The sequence below is a fragment of the Lampris incognitus genome, chromosome 3, assembly GCF_029633865.1.
Source record: "Lampris incognitus isolate fLamInc1 chromosome 3, fLamInc1.hap2, whole genome shotgun sequence".
Lineage (NCBI taxonomy): Eukaryota > Metazoa > Chordata > Actinopteri > Lampriformes > Lampridae > Lampris > Lampris incognitus.
In genome coordinates, this window is record NC_079213.1 from 8766465 (window position 1) to 8783017 (window position 16553).

General features: G+C 45.2%; 1 protein-coding gene across 1 annotated transcript in view; it reads left to right on the forward strand.

Annotated features, from left to right (window-relative positions):
• The window catches only part of ano2b (anoctamin 2b), a 137905-nt gene that overhangs the window by 92081 nt on the left and 29271 nt on the right, over positions 1 to 16553 (forward strand). The window contains exons 21-22 of the mRNA XM_056275867.1: positions 12122 to 12274; positions 13354 to 13406. Of these exons, the coding sequence (XP_056131842.1) occupies positions 12122 to 12274; positions 13354 to 13406 (206 nt within the window). The remainder of the gene's footprint in view (positions 1 to 12121; positions 12275 to 13353; positions 13407 to 16553) is intronic.

Here is a 16553-nt window from a genome sequence, read left to right on the forward strand (position 1 = left end):
TTCTGGGTTTTTGTGTCTGCAGTCTTGCTGTAGCTTTTACTGTGTTGCATTTCTTTGAAGGTATTCTGTGTGTGTGTGTGTGTGTGTGTGTGTGTGTGTGTGTGTGTGTGTGTGTGTGTGTGTGTGTGTGTGTGTGTGTTTGCGAATGCAAGTTTGTGCATTTTGGGCGCTTTTATCGGTGCATATGTTCCTATTTGTTCTCATGCACGGTGTGTAGATTTTGTGTGTTCGTAGCACGTCTCTGACTTCATTTTTGTTTTTGTTTTTTGTTCATATCAATGTGCCTGTTGGTGTGTGTGTTTCTGCACATACGTGTTCGTGTGTGTGTGTGTGTGTGTGTGTGTGCGCGCGCGCGCGTTTGTGTGTCATATTTATGCACATCTGTACTTTTAAAATCGCTGTTTTATTCCCTTCAGTGTGTTTTAATGTGTGGTCCGGTGTACCAGGGAGAGTTTCTGCACTGTTCCCTGCATTGTTCATCCTCCTCCACCTCCCCCTCATCCTGCCCCATCGTATCTTTGTTTGCTTTTGGCATCCTGAGATGGAGCTGTCAATCAGCATCACCCTGGAAAACCCCGTTCCCACACTGCTCTTGTTCTGCTTATCTCCCGCCGGTCCTTTATCCGGCGCGGAGACGCTCTGTTGGAGGAGCCTCAACTCCCCACTGGCCTGGAAAAGAAGGAGTCACACGTCATGGAAGTGTCACTCGGTTCCCAGTCAGTCATTACCAGGACCTTTATTTATTGATTCATTATTGATTTGTCTGTAAAAATCTATTAATTTGCTACAAAGGATAGATTGACCCTCTGCTCAGGGAACAGGACAGGGTTGCTCCATTCATTCTTATTCTGTTCTTGGGGCGGGGGATCCCCCCCCCTTTTCTCTCCAATAGTACCCGGCCAATTACTCCACTCTTTTGAGCCGTCCCGGTCGCTGCTCCACCCCCTCTGCCGATCCGGGGAGGGCTGCAGACTACCACATGCCTCCTCTGATACATGTGGAGTCGCCAGCCGCTTCTTTTCACCTGACAGTGAGGAGTTTCGCCAGGGGGACGTAGCGCGTGGGAGGTTCACACTATTCCCCCCAGTTCCCCCTCCCTCCCGAACAGGCGCCCCGACCGACCAGAGGAGGCGCTAGTGCAGCGACCAGGACACATACCCATATGGCCAATTGTGTCTGTAGGGATGCCCGACCAAGCTGGAGGTAACACGGGGATTCGAACCGGCGATCCCCGTGTTGGTAGGCAACGGAATAGACCGCTACGCTACCCCGACCCCCGTGAATGGATCTTAAAGGCAGACAGTTTGTAATATTGATAACAGGTTCTGTTTAGGGTGGAAATGGAAATATTGATGCAATTTATTTTATACTGAAGCCGAGAACAGCCGTGCTTGTAATTATTTTTTCTAACATCGTTATCTCAAGATCGCGAGTTAATTATCTAATTTTCTCAAGATAACAAAGCTCGTTTTATCGAGATAACGAGATAATTTATCATGAGAGAACAACTTTTTTTTTCATTGAGATCACGGGATAAAATCATGGAGAACTCAAAAGTGAACGTCTGGTTCGGTCACTCCATCTGGACTTGGAGGGACGCGGTTGCGCTGTTGGGACTTCGTGGTGCATTCAGGTGCACCCCGTAAACTCTGAAATCCATACTTGAATGGCCACGAAGGTTGTTTAAAATGTGAAAGTTTCTATTTTTTTCTTATTTTCCTTGGTTGAAATGCATTTGTCATTGATTTTCAGATTTAACAATCACATAAACTCCTCACAAACAGCAACAGAAACACGCACAAAATAGAAAATTCCCGCCCCAAAAATCAACAACAGACACTGCGATTTGCAAAATTGATATTGAAAGGAAAAACAAGGAAAATAAAAATAAATCAAAAATAGCCACGGTAGTAAGTATGAATAGACGCCACAAGAACACGACAGGAAGCAAGCAAAGACCACAAGCAGATAGAGCAGTCAGCCACCGCTCTCCAGGGGCAGACAAGTGGGTCAGAGTCCCAGCAGGAAGGAGTGCAAAGGCCTCCAGATTCTCCTCCCGATTCATGGTTGAGGTCATGAGTCAGTTTCTCCCGAGGGAAAAGGCCCGATCTATGTGATATCCACATGCTGACTGCAGGGACCTGCGGTGCAAACCACCGCAGCAAGATTCCCTTTTTAGCCAAAAATAAGAGAATTATTAACAGGGATTTGATGTCTGTATCAGAGAGATTGTCCGGCATGTGGTTTAACAAAAAGAAGAAGTCATTGTAAATTGTTTACCGGCAGCCTTCTGGATCACAGAGTGACCTCCTTTCAAAATGTCTGAATGTGGTTACAAGACCAGAACAGATAGATAAAAGTACCTTTGTGTGTTTTACATTCATAGCAGAGGTCCGAGATGTTGGGGGACATTTTCTGGAGGCGAATAGGTGTGAAATAAGTCCTGTGTAAAATTTTAAAATTTTTCTATTTGGTTTTGTAATAAATTCAAGCCCTGTGATGGCTTGGCGGCCTGTCCAGGGTGTTGCCCCACCTGCCGCCCAATGACTGCTGGGATAGGCTCCAGCATCCCCACAACCCTGAGAGCAGGATAAGCGGTTTGGATAATGGATGGATGGATGGATGGATGGATTGATATTGAAGGTCATTTCAGGAAGATCCCATTGCAACTCTTGATCCAATCTGAAGAACTAAACGTTACCCCCCCAGATCACGCTCCCACAGCGGCTTCAGAGAATCATAAGCTAAAGAACCAGAGTACAGTAGTAGAGCATAAATCTCTGAAATCACGCCTTTGAGAGATTTGGCTGAGACCATAGTATTTTTCAGTTCTGAGAGGTTCAAGCGGATCCCATTTTTTTCTTAAGCGACTATATAATGATGGATTTGGAGAAATTAAAAAAAGGAAATCTTTATGGGGATTATTAAAGTTAGACCTAATTTGCTCAAACACTTTAAAGAGTCGGAGAACAATAGGTCTACAAGATCTGATAGGCCCTTGGAAGTCCACTCCAATAGACCAATACTCCTAATTTGTGCGGGAAGGTCAGGATTCAATGCCAGGGGAGACCAAATGGAGATAACAGATGGGATATTCAAATATTTCTTCACATCCCTCCCAACTAGTAGTGTCTTATAAACAATTACTATTATTAGGAGAATTCATCTGACCTATATTGTTGATGAAAGGGAGGGATTTAAGCCGTCTGTGGTAACCTGCGAAAGATTCAAACCCAACCCATAAGGAATCCTTCCTATTTATAAACCAGTTTGTCATCATTTTAAGTTATGCTGACCAATGGTAGAGTGGTAGATTGGGCAGGGATAAGCCTCGCAGTTCCTTCGGCTTAATAAGTTTAGAGAGCCTAACTCGTTGGTGTTTGTTATTCCAAATATAACAAGAGATACAAGAGTTCTATGACTTCAGAAAGGCTGGGGTCCAATAGCAAGGAACATTTTGAAATAAATAATTTAATCAGGGAAGGATGTTAATTTTTATAGCATTGATTTTCCCAAGGAAGGAAGTCGGTAAGAAGGTCCATGTCTTTAAATCGTTTTTGTTTTTTGGATTAGAGGGGAGTAATTGCTCTTGAATAAATTATTTAAGTTGGGAGTGACAAAGATACCTAAATATCTGAAGCCACTCTCAGACACCTGGAAAGAGGGTTGTGTGGGCATATTTTAGGGGATATTGAAGGGCAAAGCGACAGTTTTCCAAGATTAATTTTATAACCCACGACACATTAAATGAGACTGTAGAGTTCAGAACTGCTGGAATTGATCTTTCAGGATTCCTTAGATAGAGAAGAACATCATCCACGAATAAAGAAATACCATGGTTTTCTCCAACCACTGTGATCCCGCTTATGTCGGGATTAGTTCTGATGGTCTTGGCCAAAGGCTCAATGAATAGAGTGAACAATATAGGTGACGGAGCACAGCACCCTTGTGTGCAACCTCTATGCACCAGAAAAGCTCTCAGACAACAGGTCGTTAGCATTAACGGTAGCTATTGGATCAGAATAAAGAATTTTAATTGTATTAATAAAACTAGAGCCTAAACCAAATTTTTCTAATACAGAGAACAAAGGGGCAGCTGGGTAGCATAGCAGTTGATTCCATTGCCTACCAACACGGGGCTCGCCAGTTCGAATCCCCCGTGTTACCACCAGCTTTTTCTGGTGTCCCTACAGACACAATTGGCCATGTCCGTAGGTGGGAAGCTGGATGTGGGTATGTGTCCTGGTCGCTGCACTAGCACCTCCTGTGGTCGGTCGGGGCGCCTGTTCGGGGGGGAGGGGGAACTGGTGGGAATAGCGTGATCCTCCCACGCGCTATGTACCCCTGGCGAAACTCCTCACTGTCAGGTGAAAAGAAGTGGCTGGCAACTTCACATGTATCGGGACGGCTTGGAAGAGTGGGGTAATTGGACGGATACAGTTGGGGAGAAAAAGGGGTGAAATTTAAAAAAAAATACAGAGAAAAAAAAGGACCATTCCACTTGGTCAAAGGCCTTTTCGGCATCCAGAGAAACTGTCACCGCTGGGTTTTGATGCATGCTAAGATAGTGCGTAACATTAAGTGTACGGCGTACATTATCTGCCATACCTTGATTTTACAAATCCTGCCTTGTCTGGGTTTATAACTTTATGAAGCACTTTCTCAAGTCTGCGAGCCAGTACTTTTGCAACTTTTTTGTAGTCCACATTGAGTAGGCTGATAGGTTTATATGATCAGGAATCAGGAACACTTTAGTTTTTTTCTTGCTTTTTTTTCCATGTGCTTGCATACATGAAATGAAACAAAATGCCGTTTCCCCCAGCCCACAGCAGTACAACACAAAGACAAAAGCACACCCAAAAACTACAAGAAAACACATATCCAAACTAACACATTTATGCAAACTAAACAAAAATCACTGTCCAAGGGAACAATACTGGAACTGCCGGTCTGCATGGGCTAACAGTTAGCTTAGCCGCCCCACTTCCGCGTCCTGTCAGACCGCCTTCAGTGTTTCCTCCTCGGGCGCAGCTCCAAGTAGGGACCGCGATCCGTGGGCCCACCGGACGAAGCACACCAAGCTCTCCCAGCCGATCCAGCACCAGCTCTCCCAGTCATCAGACGAAGACAAAATTAAGATGCAGACATGGACAAAGACACTGCATGGATGGTACTGGGTGAGGCTGCCGCAAATGTGAATTCCCGCCGCCATTTTCCCACACCGGTATTGATTGAGGCCGCTGCGAGCGTGAATTCGCACTGCCATCTTCCCAAACCGGAAGCAGAAGGAATGATGAACAGTCCAAGAGATTTTTTTCTTTTTTTGAGAGTAGGCTGATGGAAGCATGTTTCCAAGAGGATGGAGTACCATCTTTCAAAATATTGTTAATAGCAGGCTTAAAGATTGGGTGACTCTCTGGCCAAAATTTCTTGAAAAATTCTAAAGGAAACCCATCTGGGCCCATGTATTTCCCATTTGGCATGGCCTGGATTGCAGCCCAGACTTCCTCTTGTGTGTGTGCATTATGCAATCAAAATCACCAGCTAGAAATCCTGAGCCTTTGCAGGGTTAAACATCAGAATTATTTGTGACATGAAATGAGGCATAAACATTAAGAATAGTTACGTGTTGTTTAAGGACTGGGCCAGTAATCCGGATGAATCTCCCTTTTTCTTCATGTTCCAGAATGAAAGGAAGGTTTTTATTCATGAGAATGATGGTATCTCTCTATTTTGTGAATGAGATGAGAAGTAAACTTTTCCTACCAAGTCTCTCCTAAGCGTCTGATTTTCTGTATCAGATAGTCTAGCTTCTTGAAGCAATGCTGTCAGAGTTTTGTTTTTTAAAATCTTTTTCCTTTTGATTACACGGCCAATCCCTCAGATGTTGCTAGTGGTAAGTTTAAGTCCAGACATAGGAGTTCTAAAGCTGGAACGCAAGTGAGTATAAAGAACTGATCAGAGAGAAACTGATTGCAGTGTAAAAATGGTATAGAAATAAAGCCAAAGGTCCAATTGTTCAATGTAATGAAAGGGAGTAAAATCCAGAAACTCGAAATTGCAGCCCTTACCCTCCCCTGCCCCGCCCCCAAACGACAGGGTAAAAGTACCCCGAATGAAGTCGCCAAGTATACTAAGCATAAACGGGTCCTAACCAAGCAATTAGACACAGCTTAATTAGTAACAGCTTCGACACCTGAGACAATATCTGAACCCCAGGCTGAGTAATGGACACCACTGAGTCGCCCCAAAATGCGGTTTCCTGAGTTGTACTTGACCCTAAACACTTTGTACCAATTGTTTCTTCAGTAGCAGATACGCAGGCTGAAACAAAAATAGATATTTAAACAAAATGAATGATGCTACACCATAATAGAGGATTATAAGGCACTGTGGGGAAGTATTAAATCAAACTGAGTATACCAATAGTATCTAGTATCTAATTTTTTGTGTATTAAAACAGGTATGGTAAGGCAAGTCGCAATAACATAGCTAAAACACCTTGTTTTCAAAGGAAAGAACTACAAGTAAATCCAGCTGTGTTGCTTATTTCAATACTGTCCTTATAGTAACAAAGAACAGCAAATGATGTTCAGTGGGGGCTCGGTGTGGGTCAGGTCCATCTTTTTCCATTATAATTGGCAGAGAGTGAGAGGTTACCTCATTTAAGAGTCTCCAAAAATGTAGCTGCAGACTCTGGAGTGTCAGAAAGGCGAATTTGTCCTTCATGGAGACACCGGAGATGGGCAGGATAAGCAAATCCACGATACATGTTACAACAGGCTATAGTTTTCCCCACAGTGTCGAGCTCTTGAAGTCTTCGCAAGACCTCCGCAGAGGTCAGGTTAAAACCACAGTTGGGCACCACCATAGAGATGTTGCGAGAGCTACTGGGTACAGCCTCTCTCTGGGAGTATCATAGAATCTATACCAGGATGCTTCTTGGGGGGCTCGTTCGGGGCAAGAGTCAGTGCCCGGTGTGCATGTTCAATCTCCAGCGGGAGGAAATCAGTGGGTAGACCGATTAGCGCCGGTCCTGTTGTCTGGAGAAAGTCCGCGAGATGGGTGCTGCCCTCCGACTTCTCTGGAAGATTGATTTTTAAGTTTTTACATCAACCGCGATTTTCCGGGTTGTCAAATTTTTAGCTGTGGCAGCTCCTCTGTCTCCATGGCGGTTAGAACAGCGCCGTAGGCGCCATAGCCGTCTTTTGTAGTGAAGACCCTGCCTTCAGCCTCCTCCATGTGCTTCTCCTGGTCGGCCATTCGGTTTGAGAGAGTTTCTCGACCGAGGTGACCGATGTTTTTATTTCGCTCAGGGCCTCGTCAATAGGATCCAGATGAGTGCCGACTGATTCATCCATGTTATTTATTCACATGGGAGCCCACAGACTTTACTTCAGCTAAAATCTGCTCCGTAGTTGCTGGGCTGGTTAGCTCTGAGAGATTAGCTTCATCACGGTGGTCTTTGTTAGCAACACATGTGGCTGCTTGTTGAGGTGTTTTCTTCTTGCTGGTCGATGAACAAATAGAATAATCTTTGTAGCGCTGCTGTGTAGGCATCTGTCCATCCATCCATTATCCGAACCGCTCATCCTGCTGTCAGGGTCGTGGGGATGCTGGAGCCTATCCTAGCAGTCATTGGGCGGTAGGCAGGGAGACACCCTGGACAGGCCGCCGGGCCATCATACACACACACACACACACACACACACACACACACACACACACACACACACACACACACACACACACACAGTATGGCCGATTCACCTGACTTACATGTCTTTGGACTGTGGGAGGAAACCGGAGCCCCTGGAGGAAACCCACGCAGACAACTTGCAAACTCCACACAGAGGACAGCCCAGGACGACCCCCAAGGTTGGGCTACCCTGGGGTTCGTACCCAGGACCTTCTTGCTGTGAGGCGACTGCGCTAACCACTGCGCCACCATGCCGCACTGTTTGGGCATCTCTGCAACAGAATTGAACTGGTAATGTCAAGATGATTTCGAGGAAATTGTGAAATTATTTGCAGACTGGAGCGGAGCAAAATCTCAAGCAGCCGTCTTGCTCCGGGTCACATGACTGTCCCATTATAGCATCTTTAATAATCACATAGTGAGGCCAAGCCAGTCGCCCATTCAGTGCTATGAATTCCAATCGTCAAAATTTCATAAAATAATCAAATCAAATTACCAGGAAACTCCACAGTATTCTTATTCAACAGGTCCTCAAGTACCTCTGGGATAACTTTCACGGTGTTTTACTGCAGCATTTTTTTAATAACAATACTAAAATCAAACCCAATATGCATATACTGCTAAATAGGCAGATTTTAAAAATTCCATAAAAATTTAAATCAAATTGTTTTCAGCAAGTGTGTGTGTGTGTGTGTGAGTGAGTGAGTGAGTGAGTGAGTGAGTGAGTGTGTGCTGACAATATGTATATGTAATTGCATGTGTGTGCAGATCTTTGTAACCTTATAGAATGTATGCCTGATATAATACACACACACACACACACACACACACACACACACACACACACTGGAAACTGAATACCCATCCCTTCTACATCTCTTAATGGCGATTAGCCATGATTCTTATCTCTTTAGGTTATCTAATTACACATTGTTATATAACATGAGAGAACACGCACGCACACACACACTCTTGCAGTCTTAACACAGCTTCTGTGTTGAGCTGTTGTCCCTAAAAGGCAGCTGAGCAGTATTTGGACGGGATGGACTCGGTGATCCCGGGTTTCCGTGTGAAGGACAGTCGGTGGCATCAGCGTCTGACATCGTGGGTTTGATTCCCTTTTCATCTGTCGGCGTCTCCGTTTTCATCTGGCAGTCACTCTGCCGTGCACACCAACCCGTGTAGCAGAAACAAAACATCGTTCATTACTGTAAGCGTGACCTCGTTCTGTGTAATACTTGTAAGCACAGAGCTCACAAGAGTTTTAAAAAAGTTACCCCACTCTTCCGAGCTGTCCTGGTTGCTGCCCCACCCCCTCTGCCAATCCGGGGAGGGCTGCAGACTACCACATGCCTCCTCCCATACATGTGGAGTCGCCAGCTGCCTCTTTTCACCTGACAGTGAGGAGTATCACCAGGGCGACGTAGGGCGTGGGAGGATCACGCTATCCCCCCCCGAACAGGTGCCCCAACCGATCAGAGGAGGCGCTAGTGCAGCGACCAGGACACATACCCACATCCGGCTTCCCACCCGCAGACACGGCCAGTTGTGTCTGTAGGGATGCCCGCCCAAGCTGGAGGTAACACGGGGATTCGAACCGCCGATCCCCGTGTTGGTAGCCAACAGAATAGACCGCTATGCTACCCATGTGAAAGAAAGCGGAAAGCCAAAAAACAGGAAACACTAAGATTCCCATTAAGGTCATCTCAAAAACCAGTAGCTCAGATTGAAAAGGCCTGAGTGTCTTTACTGGGCTCATGTGGACGAGCCGCGTAGACTAGATAATGTAGTTAAATAACCTCATACACCATGCATACGTATGTAAATACACCCGCTTCATAACCAGTAGCAGTAAATAGTGACGAACAAATGAGGAAATGGAAATTGAAGGCATGGGCGCAAGTCTGAATACTGGGATGGCGTCCAGCGCTTTACCTGTGCCCCCGTCCACAGGGTTAGTGGTGGTGTCAGGAAGGGCATCCGGCAAGACCATACCGGATTAGCCGAGGCTCCATACGGGATTGGCTGAGGCCCGAGTTAACAGCGGCCGCCATTGGTGCAATGCCCTCACAGGGTACCAATGAACACTACAATACACCGTGGTGACCCCTGAAAAACAGGTAACAAGCTGAAAGAAGAAGAAATGAGGAAATTGAAATCGATCGTCTGCTAGTAATAAGTGTGTTATAGGAACTATAAATGCCTTTATCACTCATTTATTAATCACTTTTTACAACTATTCATTATGGAGCACAACTAAAATGTTACCGTAATAACTTAAAATGTTAATTTTAACACCTATCTGGGTCCATGATCTGAAAATTAAGAGTTGCATTAGTGCCATTTGGTGCAGAAGTCCGTTAGCCTCGTGTTCTTAATATTTCTGATATTATTTTGCAGCTCCCACACAGACAGCAGTATTGTTAAGTAATCACAGTGTAGATTTGAACACGTACTTCCTTTCAGGTGCAGGTCTGTCTGTACGGTTTGAACACAGGGCTATATCAGCAGCATGTGACGGACAGTCCTGCAGAGGCTTTTTTCCAGGCGGAGGAGGCAGGTGGTGGATGCAAATGGAAACTGACTAGGATGTGTTCTCTGTCTCCATTTTTATTATTGTAGCATACTTACAGGGCTGCGGGCCTGAAGGAATGAGTCCGGTCATGTTGTTTTAGCGCTGACTTACGGCACCCATGACACCCAACACGATGGGAACGTTTGACTCTCTGGCGGCCATTTTGTTCTCATGCAATGGAACTCCTGGTTTGAAGCAGTCGGCTTCAGAGAAATATTCCAACCCAGGGTGTCTAAAATAATCGTATTTCACCCATTTTAAGACAGTTTAAGGACTTTTAATGACCATTTGTAGCAGTGCACAGACCTGAAATAAGGTTAAAGGCAGCCTTTATCTCTTTAAACTAGTTTACGATGGCGGAGCGGATTCATGGTTGCAGCGGCCTCACCCAGTACCATCCATGCAGTGTCTTTGTCCACGTGTGTGTCTAAGTTTGTCTTCGTTTGATGGCTGGGAGAGCTGGTGCTGGATCAGTTGGGAGAGCTTGATCTGCTGCGTCCTGTAGGCCTAGGTACCACGGTCCTACCTGGAGCTGCGCCCGAAGAGGAAACACTGAGAGCAGTCTGACAGGAGGCAGAAGCGGGGCAGGCTAAGCTAACTGCTAGCCCATTAAGACCAGCAGTTCCAGCAGTCATCCTGGCTGGCGTTCGTTCTTCTGGACAGTGATTTTTTTTTAAAAAATTTATTTCTGATTTTTCCCTTTTTCTCCCAATTTAGTGGCCAATCGATTCCTATTTTAGTTCAAACATCCACCCTCGTACTGCATGCGTTCGCCAACTGCATCTCTTCAGCCGGCAGTCTTGAAGGAGATGCCTCGAATCCAGGCGGAACCACTGCTTTTTCCGACACACCCAGAGACGCATTCATGTGACGAACACAAGCCGACTCCGCCCCCCTCCCGAAGACAGCGTTGCCAATTATTGCTGCTTCATCGAGTCCGGCCATAGTCGGATCTGCTGAGACCGGGGCGCGAATCCCGGTCCCCAGTGGGCAACTGCATTGACACAAAGCCGATGCATAGACCGCTACACCACCACGGAACCAGTGATTTTTGTAGTTGTTATAGTTTTTGGATATGTGTTTTTGTCTTTGTGTGAGCTGGGGGAAACGATGTTTCGTTTGATGAAATGACAAATCAGGTGTTCCTGATTCCTGATTATGTTGAGATCAGTTTAGTCTATTTCACAGGGGAACAAGAAAAGAAATGGTCAAAACAATAGTGCTGATGATAATGGTATTTTTAACTAGGAAGTTAGCTAAAATGCTAAAAATTCAAACCGGTCACCAGCAGGTTGATGGTCTGAACACTTGCACATATAGTTTACCTTTTTTTTTCTTTTTTTTTTTTTGGAGGGGAAATTTTCCCTCGATTTGGCTTTTACAACTCTCTGTTATCCAAAGGTCCCTCCACTGAGAGACTCCTACAGTGACTGGAGACTATGGAGGCGTCCATGTGCATTGTTGAATGTTGTTACTAAGCTGATCATCAGGATCTTTACATGATACCCACATATGTCATGATATCTGCTCATGTGTGAGAAAATACCGTGTTTGAGAATACAGCGGAGGTTGACCTGCAGCAACACTGTGTATCTCCCTATGACACATCCAGAGTTCTTCCTGATGCAATACCATTAAAGATAACTGAAAGTAGAGTTTTTCTACTGCCCGGACAGTCAGCGGTCTTACAGAAACGGACAGCGCGTGTGTTGGTGTGTGTTTGTAGGAAGGATGATGAGTAATTCCAGTTACCTTTAAAGTGAATCTCATTCTTCATTTTGATTTTCTTGGCGTCTCTGGTTGTTTTTTCTTCTTTATCTCTTCTCTCTCTCTCTCTTACCCTCCAGTCATCCAGTTTGGTTTCGTCTCTCTCTTCGTGGCGTCCTTCCCTCTCGCTCCTCTCTTCGCGTTGCTCAACAATGTCATCGAGATCCGACTCGACGCCAAGAAGTTCGTCACTGAGCTGCGCCGGCCAGTTGCTATAAGGGCCAAAGACATTGGTGAGGAGGATCTGATGTCCATTCATCTGTCTGTCCGTTCATCTGTCTCTCTGTATGTCCATTCATCTGTCTGTTTGTTCATCTGATGTCCATTCATCTATCTTTCTGTCTGTCCATTCATCTGTCTGTCCCTTCATCTGTCTTTTTGTCTGTCCATTCATCTGTGTCTGTTCATCTGTCTGTCTGTTCATCTCTCTGTTCATTCATCTGTCTTTCTGTCTGTCCATTCATCTGTCTGTCCGTTCATCTGTGTCTGTTCATCTGTCTGTCTGTTCATCTCTCTGTCCATTCATCTGTCTTTCTGTCTGTCCATTCATCTGTCTGTCCGTTCATCTGTCTTTCTGTCTGTCCATTCATCTGTCTGTCCGTTCATCTGTGTCTGTTCATCTGTCTGTCTGTTCATCTCTGTCCATTCATCTGTCTTTCTGTCTGTCCATTCATCTGTCTGTCCGTTCATCTGTCTTTCTGTCTGTCCATTCATCTGTCTTTCTGTCTGTCCATTCATCTGTCTGTCTGTTCATCGCTCTGTGCATTCACCTGTCTTTCTGTCTGTCCATTCAACTGTCTTTCTGTCCATTCATCTGTCTGTCTGTTCCTTCATCTGTCTTTCTGTCCATTCATCTCTCTGTCTGTATGTCTGTCCATTGATCTATCTGTCTATTCATCTGTATGCGTGTCCATGTATCTGACTGTTTATTCACCTGTCTGTCTCTGTTCATCTGTCTCTCCCCTCATCTGTCTGTCTGTCTATCTGTCTGTCTACCTGTCTGTCTGTTCAGCTGTCTATCTGTTCATCTGTCTGTCTGTTTATCTGTCTTTCTGTCTGTTCATTCATCTGTCTGTGTGTCAATGTATCTGTCTGTTTATCCATCTGTCTGTCCATTCATGTCTGTCCATTCAGCCGTCTGTGTATTTTTCTTTGTGTTCATCTCTTTCTGTCCATTTATTTGTCTCTTCATTCATCTTTCTGCCTGCCTACCTGCTCTCTCTCTCTCTCTCTCTCTCTCTCTCTCTCTCTCTCTCTCTCTCTCTCTCTCTCTCTCTCGCTCTCTCTCTCTTTCTCTCTCTCCCCTCTGCAGGTATTTGGTACAACATACTGAGTGGAATGGGAAAATTCTCAGTCATTATAAATGTAAGTAGAAACACAGTTTCGTCCACTGACTAAACTGCCATCTACTGTTTGCTCTCTAAACCACTGCTGAATTTACAGCTCCATCCCCAAGGGGAAGAATTTTTGGGAAACAAAAATGTTTTGTCTTCTTCTCAGACGTCAGAAATCATGTGGAATTGGTCAGTGTCTTCATTTTAAACTGTTAAAATGTTGAAGCTTACAGGCCCTGAAGATTTACATGCAAACAAGCTTCCTTTTTCGTACTTTGTGTCGATGGTGTGGCCTATAAGACAGAGGTTTTCTGTCTTATAGGCCTTTGTGATTGGCCTATTCATGCCTGTAATATAGCACACTTAGCATCAATGGTAATATTTACAGCTGTCATCATTTTCCCAAATGATGCTAGAATTAAGCTTATAAATTCCTTAAGCCTTACAACAATGTTTGCGAGATGATGAGGGATCTGAACAGTTTTCTGTTCTAATTTGTAGATTTAAATACACTTTGTACTGTGTGCCACAGGAAGTAGTTCGTTAAGTTTTTACATCATGAAAGCTGCTGAAAAATCACAAAAACTGACTTGCGGCTCCTGCCGTTTGTGATGCTATGTGTGATATAAGAAGACCTGTGTTGGTTAACATGGTCGTGTATGTAAAGCTAACGGAAGTGGAGTGAATTCTCAGCATCAGATTAAAAGGTTGAAGGTTAGCACAGAGCAATGAACAGATCATTACTACCATGGAGTTGGTGCACTTTAACATATAATCCATCTTTTATCATGAGTATAGGCTGGTGTGTGTGTGTGTGTGTGCCTGAGGCAACAATCGTAGCATATCCCCACTAGCTGTTGCAGGCAAGGTCCTAGCAAAGGTCATGCTATGCAGGATGGTGATGTACTTGACAGAACATCTGCTGCCAGAGTCACAGTGTGGTTTCAGAAAGAACAGGAATACTCTGGATACGATTTTCACAGTAAGACAGCTACAAGAAAAGTGCCGCGAACAACATCAGGACCTTTTCGTGGCTTTTGTCGACCTCTTCAAAGCTTTTGACACTGTGAATTGTGAGCTACTTTGGAAAATCCTGAGGAAGTTTGGCTGTCCAAACAAATTTGTGAACATTCTATCACAGGTCCATGATGGGATGGGGGCACGGGTGGCCATAGGAGGATGGGAATTGGCACCCTTTAATGTATGCACTGGAGTGAGGCAGGGGTGTATGCTGGCACCGGTACTCTTCAACATTTACCTCCTATGTGTCACAAAACTTTTTCACAAAGATCTGGAAGACAGTAGTGGGATCAATAGACTTTAGGCTAGATGGAAACCTCTTCAACATCCGAAGGTTCCAGGCAACCACCAAGTTGTCTGCAGTGGAGGTCCTTGAGCTGCAGTACGCTGATGACTGCGCTCTTGTAGCTCACACACCAGAAGACCTGCAAACTATCCTTGCCGCAGTCGTGAATGCCTACAGCAGGTTGGGTCTATCAGTCAACACCACCAAGACTGAGGTGTTATGCCAATGGAGGTCCAGCCCCCCACCCACTATGTCTGTCTTCACTATAGACCACCAACCACTCCCAGTTGCTCCATCTTTCAAATACCTGGGCAGCATCCTTTCTGAGGGCTGCAGCATTGATCACAAAACTCATAATAGAATCAACCAAGCCTCTCTAGCCTTCGGCAAACTCTTACGTAAGGTCTTCCAAAACAAACACCTCCACCTGCACACCAAAATTGCCGTTTACAAAGCCGTCTGCATCATAACTCTCCTATACAGCTGTGTAGCCTGGGTCACATACAGCCGCCACCTAAGGTTGCTGGAGCGGTTCCACATAAGGTGTCTGCAGCGAGTCATGGGGATCACGTGGCGTAACCGTGTTCCTCATGCTGAGATTCTTGCTAGGACAAAGTGTAAGAGAAGCCATGGTCACTGAACACCAACTGCACTGGCTTGGGCATGTCATCAGGATGCCTCAAGAACGCCTGCCACATCAAGTCCTGTATGGACAGCTTCATCTTGGCTGCCAGTCTGCAGGTGGTCAGAAGAAACAATACAAAGATCAGCTAAAAACATTGCTGAAGGAGTGTTGTATCGACCCCTTGAGATTGGAGCAAGCTGCCATCAACCATTCCAACTGGCGGGAGAGCTGCCACAGAGGTGTAGAACAGCTGGAAATGGAGAGGAATGTGAAAAAACAACAGAAAAGCCTAAGGAGACACACAACCATGCCTGCCCCCACTAACTCAGACTTCATATACCCAATGTGCAATGAAACTTGTGGATCAAGAACTGGACTCTACAGTCATGAGAGAACACACCGTTAACGAGGAGGGACGTCATCATCAGACTTGATGAACTACCAGCAAACAAGCATGTGTGTGTGTGCGTGTGTGTTTCAGTATGAATGTTCCTGTATTTGCGTGTATGTGTGTGTCTTTGCTGATCTACTGAGTCACCTATTGAGTCAAATCAGCAGCACTAATGTGAGTTACCATTAAATGCGGATTAGACTTCTCTGTTTGCCCTGGGCTGTGATCTGTCAGGACCTTATTGGGAGACGCGATCATGTCTAAGATACCCACGCAGGCCACTGTTAATGGGTCTGTGTGTGTGTGTGTTTGTGTTTGTTTGTTGGTGCGTTTGAATGCATATTTCGTGCATGTCCATGTTCAACTATGTATGTGGGGTGTGTCTGTATGTGTGTGTGTGTGTGTGTGTGTGGGCACATGGGTCTTTGTGTGTATCCATTTGTGTGTGTATCAGTTTGGTCATGCGTGTGTGGGTGTGTCTGGATTTGTGTTGGTATGGTGGTGTGTGTTGCCGGTGTTTGTATTTTGTGTTGCTGGTGTAGGATTTTCCAGACTGTATAAGGCAGATGATCTGCACGGCCTTCATTTTACATCTGAAGACCAAGTCTCACTGTGACGCCATTACTGTCTCACACCCTGCCTGCCTCCGTGTGTGTGTGTGTGTGTGTGTGTGTGTGTGTGTGTGTGTGTGTGTGTGTGTGTGCGCATTTTAACTTCTTGGGTGATTCTGAATTGCTGGTTCATCTAGAATAGAGTAAGTATCATCTTTCTTGCTTAGCAAGTTGCTATTAGTCTTATTCCAGCTGCTTGAGTATTAGTCCTTTTCTCTATAGATCTGCTGCTGGTTCCTAGTGGG